This window comes from Chelonia mydas, chromosome 1 (genome assembly GCF_015237465.2).
Source record: "Chelonia mydas isolate rCheMyd1 chromosome 1, rCheMyd1.pri.v2, whole genome shotgun sequence".
Classification (NCBI taxonomy): domain Eukaryota; kingdom Metazoa; phylum Chordata; order Testudines; family Cheloniidae; genus Chelonia; species Chelonia mydas.
This window is the reverse complement of record NC_057849.1, coordinates 196,545,763-196,559,440: the sequence shown is the minus strand read 5'-3', so window position 1 is coordinate 196,559,440 and position 13,678 is coordinate 196,545,763. Positions and strand designations below refer to the sequence as shown.

The 13,678-nt window shown below is 45.5% G+C and overlaps 2 protein-coding genes across 11 annotated transcripts in view; one reads left to right on the top strand and one right to left on the bottom strand.

Annotated features, from left to right (window-relative positions):
• Positions 1–9,439, top strand: part of CFAP44 (cilia and flagella associated protein 44) — an 86,950-nt gene extending 77,511 nt beyond the window's left edge. For both annotated transcript variants that reach the window (XM_043538653.1, XM_027824545.3), the window contains exons 34-38: positions 2,149–2,265; positions 3,299–3,500; positions 4,281–4,441; positions 5,549–5,683; positions 6,254–9,439. In XM_043538653.1, coding sequence (XP_043394588.1) covers positions 2,149–2,265; positions 3,299–3,500; positions 4,281–4,441; positions 5,549–5,683; positions 6,254–6,436 — 798 coding nt within the window. In that variant the 3' untranslated portion in view covers positions 6,437–9,439. The remainder of the gene's footprint in view (positions 1–2,148; positions 2,266–3,298; positions 3,501–4,280; positions 4,442–5,548; positions 5,684–6,253) is intronic.
• BOC (BOC cell adhesion associated, oncogene regulated) overlaps positions 9,427–13,678 on the bottom strand; it is an 80,853-nt gene continuing 76,601 nt past the window's right edge. For all 9 annotated transcript variants that reach the window (XM_037908927.2, XM_043538652.1, XM_043538647.1 and 6 more), the window contains exons 17-19: positions 13,289–13,362; positions 11,856–12,049; positions 9,427–10,163 (exon numbers count right to left, since the gene is read on the bottom strand). In XM_037908927.2, coding sequence (XP_037764855.1) covers positions 9,979–10,163; positions 11,856–12,049; positions 13,289–13,362 — 453 coding nt within the window. In that variant the 3' untranslated portion in view covers positions 9,427–9,978. The remainder of the gene's footprint in view (positions 10,164–11,855; positions 12,050–13,288; positions 13,363–13,678) is intronic.

Below are 13,678 nucleotides of genomic sequence, written 5' to 3'. Positions count from 1 at the left end.
CACATTGCATCAACACCCTCAAAGCAGAATTTACTAGAACAAAGCTGTTGATGATGCATGAGCCAGAATAGAATCCAGCCCCCCTTCCCATAGCTTGTGGACTCTGCAAGACTAATTGAAGTAAAAGCTTATTATTTTAGTCACTAAAGTGGGTAGATGGTATTCAGCCAAGAGTTCTAAAGAACTCAAATGTGACATTGCAGAACTACTAACTGTAGGTCTGTAACCTATCATTTAAATCAGCTTCTGTACCAAATGACTGGAGGATAGGTAATGTGACGCCAATTTTTAAAAAGGGCTCCAGAGGTGACCCTGGTAATTACAGGCCGGTAAGTTTGACTTCAGTACTGGGCAAACTGGTTGAAACTACAGAAAAGAACAAAATTGTCAGACACACAGCTGAACATAATTTGTTGGGGAAGAGTCAACATGGTTTTTGTAAAGGGAAATCATGCCTCACCAATCTACTAGAATTCTTTGAGGGGCTCAAGAAGCATGTGGACAAGGGGGATCCAGTGGATATAGTGTATTTACATTTTCAGAAAGCCTTTGACAGGGTCCCTCAGCAAAGGCTCTTAAGCAAAGTAAGCAGTCATGTGATAGGAGGGAAGGTCCTGTCATAGATTGGTAACTAGTTAAAAGATAGGAAACAAAGGGTAGGAATAAATGGTCAGTTTTCAGAATGGAGAGAGGTAAATAGTGGTGTCCCCCAAGGGTCTGTTCTGGGACCAGTCCTATTCAACATATTCATAAATGATCTGGAAAAACAGGTAAACGGTGAGGTGGCAAAATTTGCAGATGATACAAAACTACTCAAGATAGTTAAATCCCAGGCAGACTGCGAAGAGCTACAAAAGGATCTCTCAAAACTGGGTGACTGGGCAACAAAATGGCAGATGAAATTCAGTGTTGATAAATGCAAAGTAATGCAGATTGGAAAACATAATCCTAACTATATATATGAAATGATGGGGTCTAAATTAGCTGTTACCACTCAAGAAAGAGATCTTGGGGTCATTGTGGATAGTTCTCTGAAAACATTCGCTCAGTGTGCAACGGCAGTAAAAAAGAGAACAGAATGTTGGGAATCATTAAGAAAGGGATAGATAATAAGACAGAAAATATCATATTGCCTCTATATAAATCCATGGTATGCCCACATCTTGAATACTGCATGCAGATGTGGTCGCCCCATCTCAAAAAAATTGTTGGAATTGGAAAACGTTCAGAAAAGGTCAACAAAAATGATTAGGGGTATGGAACGGCTGCCATATGAGGAGAGATTAATAAGACTTGGACTTTTCAGCTTGGAAAAGAGATGACTAAGGGGGGATATGATTGAAGTCTATAAAATCATGACTGGTGTAGAGAAAGTAAATAAGGAAGTGTTGTTTACTACTTCTCATAACACAAGAACTAGGGGTCACCCAATGAAATTTATAGGCAGCAGGTTTAAAACAAACAAAAGGAAGTATTTTTTCACACATCACACAGTCAACCTGTGGAACTCCTAGCCAGAGGATGTTGTGAAGGCCAAGAATATAACAGGGTTCAAAAAGGAATTAGATAAGTTCATGGAACATAGGTCCATCAATGGCTATTAGCCAGGATGGGCAGGGATGGTGTCCCTAGCCCCTGTTTGCCAGAAGCTGGGTATGGGCAACAAGGAATGGATTACTTGATGATTACCTGTTCTGTTCATTCCCTCCAGGGCACCTAGCATTGGTCACTGTTGGAAGATAGGATACTAGCCTAGGTGGACCTTTGGTCTGACCCAGTATGGCCGTTCTCTTGTCACTCTGATATGCACAGTGAAGGGGATTTATGATGTAAGAAAGCCACCTTTGCATCAATACAGTCAACATAGAGCCTCACTTTAGAAAGGAGATGATCCTATTATTGGGCAGGGAAGTTCACTACAGATAACAAGACAGAACAAAATAGTGTGGCCCTTCCATATCACATTACCTTTAAACTAGACAAAACTTGCCTTCACTTTAACATGGAACCAAACAGTACAGATCTGATGAATTGGGACCCTACTTCTAAGCCAGTCCCAGAGCAGCCCTCGGTCACCATTGCCATGGTGGCTGGTTTAGGTCCAAATTATGAAGTCCTCACATCAGTATGTGGCTTGCATCTCTGCAGGTGAAAGTGGTGGAAGCCAGCTTGGACACAGCTGAGGGGGAGCTGGAGGCCTTTCAACGGGAGAAGCAGCAGAGATTGAATGAGCTCCATGTTGTAGTGCCTCTGAAGCTACACCAGGTGATGCAAGAGTGTGCGCGCGCTGCATTTGGTTTAGCAGCAGCAAGACGATTCCAAGCAGATGGAAAATAGGCCAGGTTGTGACAGTAGCAGTATTAGTCTCATCGGCCCACAGTTCATTGCTTGCAGTTTTTCTTCTCAGCGTTATGGGACCCTGGACTGACTTGGAATATCTAGTTGTTGTTAAAGTAAAAGAATTGTTTGCCCCTCTACTGCTGGACCACTAAAGGAATACACTGAGTAGTAAGGCCAGACAGCCCAGACATGCTGAGTGACCATGTCCCTCAAGTATGGTGTAGGTTTGTGGTCAGAAGTCTGCTAAGGGCTTGATCTCGGAGTCTTCATGTGGGCAAAATTCTCACTGAAGACAATGGGAGTTTCGTGCAAGTAAAGACTGGCAGATTGGGCACAATGTATTAATTCACAGATGTTGTCCCAGCAGAGGTGATTTGAAAGCAGGGAGACAAACTCGACACAGTGTTACTTTTTCCTCTGGGTTGGGTGCTTTTTTGCTGTTACTTTATTTTGTGTCATGCTTGGAGGTTTATGCAGAGGCCACTGAAAAAATAGGACAGGTCCTGCCTGCTCTCGCCCAGTTGCCTTTGGGACAGGCCCTGCTTCCCCTGCCTGCTTTCTCTTCCTTCATTAAAATAGATTTTTGGTCAGAAATGAAGGACAGAAATGTGTCAGAACTGGCCTTATAGCTCTGCAGACCCCAGGCTGCTGGAGCGTGCAGGCAGCTGGGTAAAGAATTGCCTCTCAGCTCCATTCCAATTGCCAAAGGTGGAAGTCTGAGCCAGCATCTGTGTTGGAGTCCATGCAGGGCTATAAGCAGGCTCTTATCATGCTGGGGTCTACCTTGTTGGGAATGGGCTTTCCCTAGGCTATTCTCTGCCAGTTGTGTTTAAAACAGCATGCTGTCCTCACACAATGGCTGTGCCATAATCACTTGTCCGCCAACCAGACTGCTGACTTGAGTTCCCAATGCCAGTAACATGCAGTTATCAGCCTAGTCTGTGACTATTTCTGGCAGGTGGAGTACGTGGTAAATGGGGAGTTACCCACTGACCTGTCCCAGACGTTGGTATTTACCAACCAGTCCTTGGAGTATCTGCAGCAAAGGATCATGGTCCTGCAGCATGAGAAGTTGGATCAGAGGGAGCTCTACAAGCAGGCCCGGCAGCAGCATAAGGAGCTCATCCGGGACAGGAGGGAGATAGAGATAAGGATCCAGCGTGAGTTCCTAAGCACAGTTTGGTCTTATCTGCAGTGTATATGGCATTCTAGGTCTCTTTCCACCTTATAGGGATGGGCATCTCTTCTTGCATGCATCTGTGCTTAATGTATACGTATTGCTGGGTGTGACTTAATTCAATAGCTGCCTTTCTCACCTCTGCTCCCTGCACCGACACCGATATCCCAGCAGGCTACTGTGGAGATGGTGCTGATGTCATAATGACCACACAGCAGAAATAAGCGGTAGAACTGTTTCTCAGAGCATCAGTGGCTTTTCAATGATATACATTGATAATGAATGATACGAAGAAGTGCTGGTTAGAGCATCAGGACTCCTGGCTACTATTCCAGCCTCTCACTCTGAATCCTGTGGCCCTCAGGAAAGCACTTTAACCTCTTTGTGCCAGTTTCCTCCTCTGTTTAAAAACATATACTTATCATGTAGAGTTTTTTTGAGGCTTTACATGAATTAATGTATTTAAAATGCTTTGAGGTCCTCAGATGAAATGAGCCACAATAATAATAATATCTAGCTCTTTTTATCAGTAGATCTCAAAGCACTTTACAAAGGGAAGGAATCTGTATCTGTATCATTGATGTGACTCGCTCAAGATCAGCTACTAGCAAAGCTGGGAACCGAACCCAGGTCTCCTGAGTTCCAGTCCACTCTGGCTCTGTCCACTAGGCAACTGCATCCCCACAGATATGCTAGCTCTTATTATTCACCTATGAAAAAGGTTTCCGAATACATATCTTAAACGTGATGACTGTTCTGATAGGATTGGAAGAGAACTGTAATCAGCTGATGCTGATGAAGTTTGGCCGGGTGGTAGACTTGGAAGCCCTGCAGACACTCTCTGTTAACACAAACCTGGAAGAGCTAAAGATAAAAATGATGGAGAAAGAGCACATGCAAGCCCAGGAACTCAAAAAGTGGGAGGTAAGGAGTAGGGACAGAGGCCCCCAGGCCAGTGATACAGCTGCAATTACAAGGAAGTCACTTGCCTAGAAACTGAATAGCTGCATAAAAGTCTCTTCAGTGGGGGCTCTCAACTTCTTTTCCCCCTTTTCACCACACCCTTTTCCCTCCCATATCCCCAAATCCTTTGTCCTTTTGCCACAAACTGCTGTTACACTTGCTGTTTTGTACTGGAGAATCAGGACATATAGTCACTATTTTCCTGAGTTCGGTTTCTGTCTTCCTAAGGTATTTCTTGGGTGTCCTTCCCATTGACTTTCAATTGATGTTTAGCACCTAATACCCTAATTTTCCTTTGAAAATCACAGCTGTAATATTGAATTTAGCTCGTAAGTGCTTTAGGTAGGTACAGTCTTTGTGTTCTGATGTATGCTGGGGTTCCTGGGTGCTACAGGAATACAAATAATTAAAAAAATACTTCCTGATAAGTCCCCAACCATCTCCTGGGCTAATAAACTCCTCAGCCTACTTGCTACTAAGAGCTTGCCCTCTACATCTAAGCATTTATTCAGCCCGAGACCCAGCGATTACTTTGTAAACTGCAACCGCCTTCCAGTTATTGTTAGAATACCCAGGCGTTATTTATGTCATTTAAAAAATATGAAAACCAGAGATAACATGTGCAACAAATTTAAGAGTGATTGCAAAGGTCAAGAGACATGGAAAACCTCCCATATAAACAGACACACTCTTGTCTGCTTTTAATTGTAAGGTATTTGACCAGAATGTTGTTGCTTCTCCCAGAAGTGCCCAATAAAACATCCAAGCCTACATATGTATTTTGGATACATTGTACCTTCCTGTCACCTCCTTCTAAAGAAATCAATAGCAAAACTGTCTTGGGGCAAGATTTTGGGCTCAGATGTGATAAGTGTAGTGAATTACCCCTCACTGGAGTTTCTCTGAGTTTACATCGGTGTAACTCGGATCTGGATCTGGCCCAGGGAGTTTTGCCACTGACTTCAGTGGGAGCAGGTTCATTATGAAACATCTGCTCCTTGCAAATAGTATGGTATTTACCACTTAAAAAAAGAAAAGAGGGTTTCCTTCAACTTTCCTCCGTCCCAGGAGAAGATTTTTGAGCTGCGGCAACGGCTGATGATGCTGATGAAAGAGAACACCGGCAAGCTGCAGCAGCTGAACAGCTTGTGTGTTGAAAAGCAGGGACTCGAAATGAAGCTGGACGCCCTGCAGAATGACTTGGTAAACTTTCCTGCTGCTCTGCCTAAGCCTTGGTCATGACAGTTTAGTAACAGGCCTTTGTCTGTTCCCACTAGGACACCTTTATAATTCCTTGTACTGCCATCAGCATTTAGTGATCTGGGGTAATGATGCTCATGGTAGAAGTTGAGCAGCAACTCCAATTTGTATTGCAGCAGGGTGGCATTCATCCATATGCCTGCTGGAACAGGCCATGCCCAGATTTCCCTTTGTTAAGGCCGTGGCGTCCTTTTACCACTGCAATGCAACCACCATATTTCTGATCGAAGGAGACTGGATGGGACTTCCCTCGCAGCAAGTCCACCCCACTCCATTGTCCAGAGTGATATGAGTGAAATGACGTGTTCTTTCCCCTGTGCTATCTGTGGTGCCTGCTCCGAGGCCGAGCACTGAATTAACTGTCACTTACCGAGTGATCATCAGATGTGAGTAGAGAAGGTGTAAACCTGTCCTAAGCCTGGGTTGGTGAGGGGAAGGCTTTGCTTTCCCAGCTGAAGTGAAGCCATGCCTTCCCCAGTGCTTAAAGAGAGCTCTGTTTCATTCTTCCTACAGGGAGCAGAATTCCAAGGCCCCCGGAAAGCTGAGATCCAGGAGAGAGAGAGGCTGATTACACTGGTCCAACTCCAGGCCCAGGAGGCAGAAGTACTCAAGGAGGAAATCACTCTCTTAAGCAGAAAAGATGGACGCATCTTCCCACCACCTCAGCCTCCACGTGATACCAAGATACTAAACTAAAGTTCTCTCTGTCACTAGCCTCATTCGTTAGATATTTCCCTGGTGATGGGCATATGTCACTGAGAGGCCCTGTCTGCAACCAGCACCAGTCCCAATAACACGCAGGATGTCAAAGTTTGGGCCAAAGGTTTTGTCCTGTTTGCAGTCTCCCCTGGGGTTCCATATTGCCAGTCATCCATAGGGCATCTTTAATACAGAGGGACTGTAAACACCGCAGATCCCAGTATGCAATGCTCCCTTTTGAACTTCCATTCAGAGCCAGCTAGAGCATCACAGGCTGCATCTGGTGAGCTGTAGCAAATGGCTTTGTTTACTGCCGATTAGGTGCAGTCTTTATGGACCCTTTAAGCAAAGTCTGCACTTCTGCAATAAGGACTCATCCTATGCTCCCATGGCTTTTACAAGCTATTCTTCATAGCAGTCAGACCTACCTTGGGGTACAGTTGTGCACAGCTCATTTGCCCCAGACTAATCAAGGGCCCAGTATCTGGCTGTCGCCTATTCACTTCCTTGTCTTCCAGCGAGCAGGGTAGATCTTCCCTTCAATGCCTCTTGAAACATGATCCATTTTGTATCTTCTTCTGCTGTATGTCATGGGTAATTCTTAACTCTATTAATTAACCAACACACCCTCACAGGATAATATGCATATAGAATGGGAAGGGGTTACATGGATTTTAAATACGTAAAGTCAGTTTTGAAGCTGGCATCCTACTGTAGATAATAAAAGTTTGTAAGCAGGTTGGAGTGTTTTGAGGCTACTATACATATACATTTTTTTTTTAAGGCCAAAGGGACCATTATGATTATGTAGAATAAAATGTTCAAAAGTGACTTAGTTGTCTAAGTGCTTAAGTCACTAAGGTGGCTTTTGAAATTGTTACCGTTAGTCTGACCTCCTGCATAACACAGGCCATAAAATGTCACCCGCTGATCCTTGCATCAAACTGAAGCACTTCTGGTTGAACTGGCGCATAGTATTTAGAAAGCCATCCAATCTGGAGTTAAAGCGATGGAGAATTTTCCTGACTTCAGTTGTCAGCCATTGGATCTTGTTATGCCTTAGGGTGGTGGACTAAGCAGCCCTCTGGTATCCTATATTAGTATCATAGCTGACAACGCAAGGCTAAAAAGATTTCCTTAAAGTTTTGTTTTGGTTTGATAGTGGGTGCCCTGACGGCTAGGACTAGTTACAAAGGGTAACACTTGTTAACCTGCAAAGAAAGAAATACATTAAGAATGCACTGGAGGCCGGTCATCTGGGGCAGTCAGAACACTGTTGGTTGGGTGCAAATTTTAAATAATAGTACATACAGGTAATAAAGGAAAAGGAGTGGGTAAGAAAGAGGGATAAAAATGGAGTCCCAACTCACATTCACTCCTCTTGTTTTAAACCTTTATCATAGTCTTGGCAATAGAAGAGGCTAGGTAGTGCTCCAGATACAATCATTGAACAGTGTTAGTGATGTGCTACAGTGATTTGCGTTGAACGAATGCTGGATGTGGTCTTAGCCCTTGTTCAAGAGGGAGCAATTTTTGATGTGTGAGATCTACCCACTGGAAATTGCACTCCTCAGCTCTATCTTTAGTACTTAGGTGTAGTTAATGGGTTTCTTAAGGTTGCATCTTGTGATGTACTATGTCCTGTCAAAGAGCAACTGGGCACGTATTCCGAGAGAAACACGTTCCACCGGCTGTCTGCTGAAGAGTAGGCTAGCCCAATACCACAGATGCTCTCCTGCCCCCTCTGTGGGGGCAGAGGGAGGACACATTGTGAAAGGGGGGGAATGAGAGGGAGGAACAAGGTATTTGGAGGAGCCCAAGACAAGTATGCTGTACACTGTGGATGAACTTCTTCAGGGGCTGAAGGGTTAAACTTTGACCAAATTAGGGAAGGCCATGGCTAAATTACAGACTTTGCTGCTTGCTTCGGCTCAGTAGAAATAAGACACCACAATGAATTGGGGTACTGGAGTCAGTGTTAGGGAAAAGTGCACCTGGCGTGTTTGTAGCAGCGATAGGCCTCAGTCTGTTCTTATGCTGGTTTGACATTGGGATAACTATGGACTTGGTCCAACCTGTTAGAGGAGAATTAGCCTGGATGTGTCATAGTTTTCTTCTTCCTTTCCCTTCTCCTGGAATCTGGTTGTTCTTTAACTATGGACTACGGCACTCCTGCTGTCTCACTGCCTTGCTCAAGTGGTGAGGTTTCATTCTAAGGCAGGTGTAGCCCAGTCCTAGACATTAGTGGTCCAGAGCCCTTTTTGAACCAACCCAACTAAACCAACCAACCCTCCTGGGCTCTCTGCCCCTTTTGCGGTTGTTCCAGGTTGTTGTTTGTGAGGTGTTTTGTGTAAATTGAACCAGGGTCAAACGTGTGAACAACTCTCAGGTTGGAGGGGAAGCAAAGCAACAGCACGACAGAACAGAGCGTGGGATGCTTCGGTCCTAAATAATGTAAAGCAGTTGGAGTCAGCAAGTGGAAATGAAGAACAGTAAAGATCCCAGTTGGGCAGGTGCAGTGCAGTTGCACCCATCACAATACAGCTAGTGTTTCTTGTACTGTCTGCTTGTGCCCTATAGGCCCTCTCCTGGACAGTGCCGAGCACCTTCAGCTACCATTCAAAGGGGCACCTTTACCTACGGACACAGATGCTAAAGGCTTTTGAAATGAGGAAAATGAAAAAGAAAACAGGGAGAGTCTGCACAAAAGACACATTTTTCTGTGCAGCTCTGTTCACAAAGATGGAGATAGAACCCCCACCTTTCCAGCTCGTTCAAAGGTCCGACCTTGTTCCCCCAATGGGCATTCTGTCTGGGCTTCACCTGGAGCCGGACTGGGCCTCACCTCTTCTGCTGACTCCTGGATTTAGAGGAACCAGCTGGAAGCCCTGTGTAAAGCAGTAACTCATGGAAAACATCCCCCCTCCCCTGCTCTTGCCAAGGGAGGAGACTGAGCTCAGCATAGGAGTATTTAGCATACAGCAGACCACAGAGAAGACGAAAGCCTTTATTTTAGCTGTTAAAGCAGGGGTTTGTCTTTGCAGATATGCTACTACAGATGGCGAGTATGTGAAGGGTTGTTGATGCCAATATGTATTGTACATGATTTCGATGCATGCTGAGGGGCACGTCGCCAGGAGATCCCTTCCAGCTGGGAGAGAAAAAGGGACCTTCTTTTCTGCACTCTCATTTTTCACCTAGTCCCTGCTGCAAAAAAAATACCTTAGACCAGTCTCCTCTTCGCAGCTGTGCTTGGCCCAATGTCCTACGATGTCTCTTGTGCTTGTGTTGAGCAGAAGGCTGTCTTTCCCGGGCTGTGTTCTGATAAATAGCCCGATGCCATCGCTGGCAGATGCCCCAGTTTCTTGTCTCCTCCTGTTACCTTGCACAGGCTCCCCTCTGTCTCAATAGCATTATAAAAAGGCACATATACATCTATTTACAAATGCATAAATATATAAATAAGGCTGTTATACAAAAATAAATACCCAGTCTCTCTCTCTTTAGAACAATAGTCTTTTGCAAAGGCAGCTTTGTCCCTAACTGGTAGGAGGAGGAGTCTCAAAGGGCATGTGCCTTGGAGGGCTGCTGCGCAGATGCCTCCTTGGGTCCTGCCCCAAACAAGCGATGGCTGGGTTCTGGGGACACCGTTCTCCTCTGAGCTGGCAGCAATCTAGCCTCTCTACTTCTTCGACTGGCACCAGGCCAAGGCAGCAAGGGGTACCTGAGAAGAGAGGGGAGCAACAACCAATTACAACCAAAGAAAACAAAGCTTTGACCAGTGCATGAATGTGCCAGGAGAGCTGCTACCTCCAAACCACCTTCTAACAACGGATCCTATTGGCAAAGAGAAAGTGGTGTGGTGCTTGGTTCTCAACACAGTTGCTATGCGGGTAGCTGTGTCATAGAGAGACATGGCAGCAGGTACCAAAGTAACAGTGTCCTAGGGCACCTGACACTGACTGACCTGTTTCCCCCACCAGGAAGAATTGTTTAGTGGATCAGCCCCCTTCAGAATGGATCACTCTAACCTTTCATGAACTGTGAACTTACGTGTGTCTTCCCATGCACTTGTTTGACTGACAGCCTGGAAAGTGCAAGCACTGGAAGGGTTAAAGCACCGCAGCGGCCGAGTACATGTCTCAGGTATATCTCCAGCCAGGTTAGGTACCTGCCATGGTGCAGACCAGTTGGTTCCCTGGGTGTAAGGTCTCAGAGCAGTGAGAATCAGCGGGTGCTAGGAACCCCTATTCTGCCAAATAAATGCCCCACCCTCCAGTATGCTGGGCCAGTTTTGTGGTCTCTACCTGCTATTCTGGCCCCCTCATGTTGCTGTGTGATCCTGGAAATTACAGGCCAGTAATCCTAACTTTAGTAACAGGCAAATTAGTTGAAACTATAGTAAAGAACAGAGTTATCAGACACATAGATGAACACGATTTGTTGGGGAAAGAGTCAACACAGCTCACCAATTTGCCTCACCAATCTACTAAAATTCTTGAGAGGGTCAACAAACATGTGGACGAGGGTGATCCAGTTTACTTAGATTTTCAGAAAGCCTTTGACAAGGTCCCTCACCAAAGGCTCTTAAGCAAAGTAAGTTGTCATGGGATAAGAGGGAAGGTGCTCTCATGGACCAGTAACTGGTTAAAAGACAGGAAACAAAGGGTAGGAATAAATGGTCAGTTTTCAGAATGGTGAGAAATAGTGATGCCCCCACAGGGATCTGTACTGGGACCAGTGCTGTTCAACATATTCATAAATTATCTGGAAAAAGGGGTAACCAGTGAGGTGGCAAAATTTGCAGATGATACAAAATTATTCAAGATAGTTAAGTCCAAAGTAGACTTGCAAAGAGTTACAAAGGGATCTCAAAAAACTGGGTCACCCAATGAAATTAATAGGCATCGGGTTAAAAATAAACAAAAGGGGGTACATCACACAACGCACAGTCAACCTGTGGAACTTGTTGCCAGGGGATGTTGAAAAGGCCAAAACCATAAATGGGATCAAAAAAAGATTTAAATAAGTTTGTGAAGGTTACATCCATGAATGGGTGTCCCTAAGCTTCTCGCTGCCAGAAGCTGGGAGTGGATGACAAGATGGATGATGCGATAATTGCCCAGTTCTGTTCATTCCCTCCGAAGCACCTCGCATTGGCCACTGTCGGAAGACATGGTACTGGGCTAGCTGAACCATTGGCTTGACCCAGTATGGCCATTCTTACATTTTTATGCCCTTTGTGACATTCAAAGACTGCTCTAGCACAACAATGCTGAGCATTAAAAATGATAGCTTGCCTCCAGCCCTGCCCTCCAAGAGCCTTGGAAAAGTCTTCCCAGACTGATACTTTCCTTCCAAGATCAACCTAAACAAGTATAGCAGCAGCAAGCACTGAGCTCTCCTGCCCACTGACCTCTGTGGAATGTGGGATCTCGCAGGGCTTCCAGGCTGGGGCCTCCCATCTTGCTTCCTGTCACTGGGTGATATAGGCCAACAAGTTGTTCTTGAAGATGGCAGCAATCATCATGTGGCTGGAGCAGCTGGTTGGTGGAGTCATTTGGGAGGCTACAGAGGAAGGAACTGTCTTCTGGTCTAGCATCAGAGAGCCTGATAGAAAAACAGATACGGGTTGGTACTGTCTGTACCCATCTCTAAATACTCCTTCCCAGAAGTCTGTTAGAGGGACATGGTGAGTGGTGCATTCCAGCCAACTGAAGGGGCTACGAGAAGATTCCCTTTCGGTGGACAGCGGACCTGAATTGGATGTCACCTTCCATATGGCTGCGTTTCAATACAATATCAGCCTCATGCAATAACAAAGTGAGGACTCCCAAATGGGGGAAGAATGTGTGTGTTAGGGGGTGGGAATTGAGATGCCCATGGAACATCAAGAAGACTAGGCAGAGATACACACCCTTATCTGATAAACCAACATCTGGCTAAAGACACAACACAAAACAATAGAGTGAGCTCAAGGGCTGGGAGGCCCCACGTCTGGTTTCAGATACATTAAGTGCAGCCTGTCCTTCTATTTCAGGGCGTGTTTGTGGGGGAATGGGTTTATTAGAGCTGGATGGAAAAACTGAATTTCCCTCCCACAAAAAAATGCAAATTTTTGAAAAAAATTTCATCACCAATTGAGACAAAAAAGAATTCTAACGCAAAATCGAAATATTCCAGAAACAAGGGGAAATTTTTGATTTTTGCAGACATGGAATTTTCCCTCAAAAAATCATTCGCAACCAGTTCTAACTTTAATGTAAAACCTGGAGTTTCGAAGCTGCTCTGGTCACAGCCTGGTCAACAAGGGCGTTGAGAGGAGATGGCAGGAACAGGTAGTGTCACGGATGATAGAAACTATAATCTGACATCTGAGCAGTGAACTGCATTGCTACAGTGAGGCTAAAACTGGACCGATGGCATCTTTTGAGGGAGTTCATCAACACTGTGGATGTGAGCATTAATCCTGTTAACCTGTCTGAGTCTCCATCCCCATTCGGGACACAAAAAAGGGGGAGAAGTGGGTCTTGGCCATCTCTAAAATGCGGCCCGGCCAACTCCACATTCTAGGAGGGATGAGATGGAATTCAGAGAGAGAAAATTTGGACTGGAAAAAATCCTAGGCAGTGAGATGTTTTAGGGTGTGGACTAGTCTCCCAAGGGAAGGGTGGTGGGAGAAGGGTGGGACTTTAAAACTAGACTGGGGAGATCGCTGGAGGATAGGCTGTGGGAACGATCCTGCATGTCAGAGAAGCTGACCTAACTAGCTCTTTTCCATTGCTAAGTCCCATGTCTGCGTATCCTGTCTGCACAACCCTCATCGGAGTCCCACGATCCAGAGCTTACCTGGAGGTCGGATAGTGTCCTTGGACAGTCCCATTTTGCAGCACCCTCCCCTGCAGTAAGGTGTTGGTCTCATCCTGTGGTTGAAAGGAGAAAAAGGAAAAAGCATCTTAGAAGAGCAAGAATCCAAGCCAGATTTAAGAGGTGGAGGCTGGTCTGGACTCCAGAACCAGTGCAATGGAGGCAGCCAGTGATGAACCTGCCTCCCGAAGGGAGAGGGTAGAATTGTTGCTGTGAACTGGACTGAGCACCAACAAACTCATTTCACACTGGGCATGGAACCATCAGATGATAACGACATTTCTGTAAAAGCACTGGTGGGCTGGAGTCTCCTATGTCTTAGCCCCTGTACAATCCCAGCATGCCCTGCCAAGGTTTGGGCCAGGAGCTCTT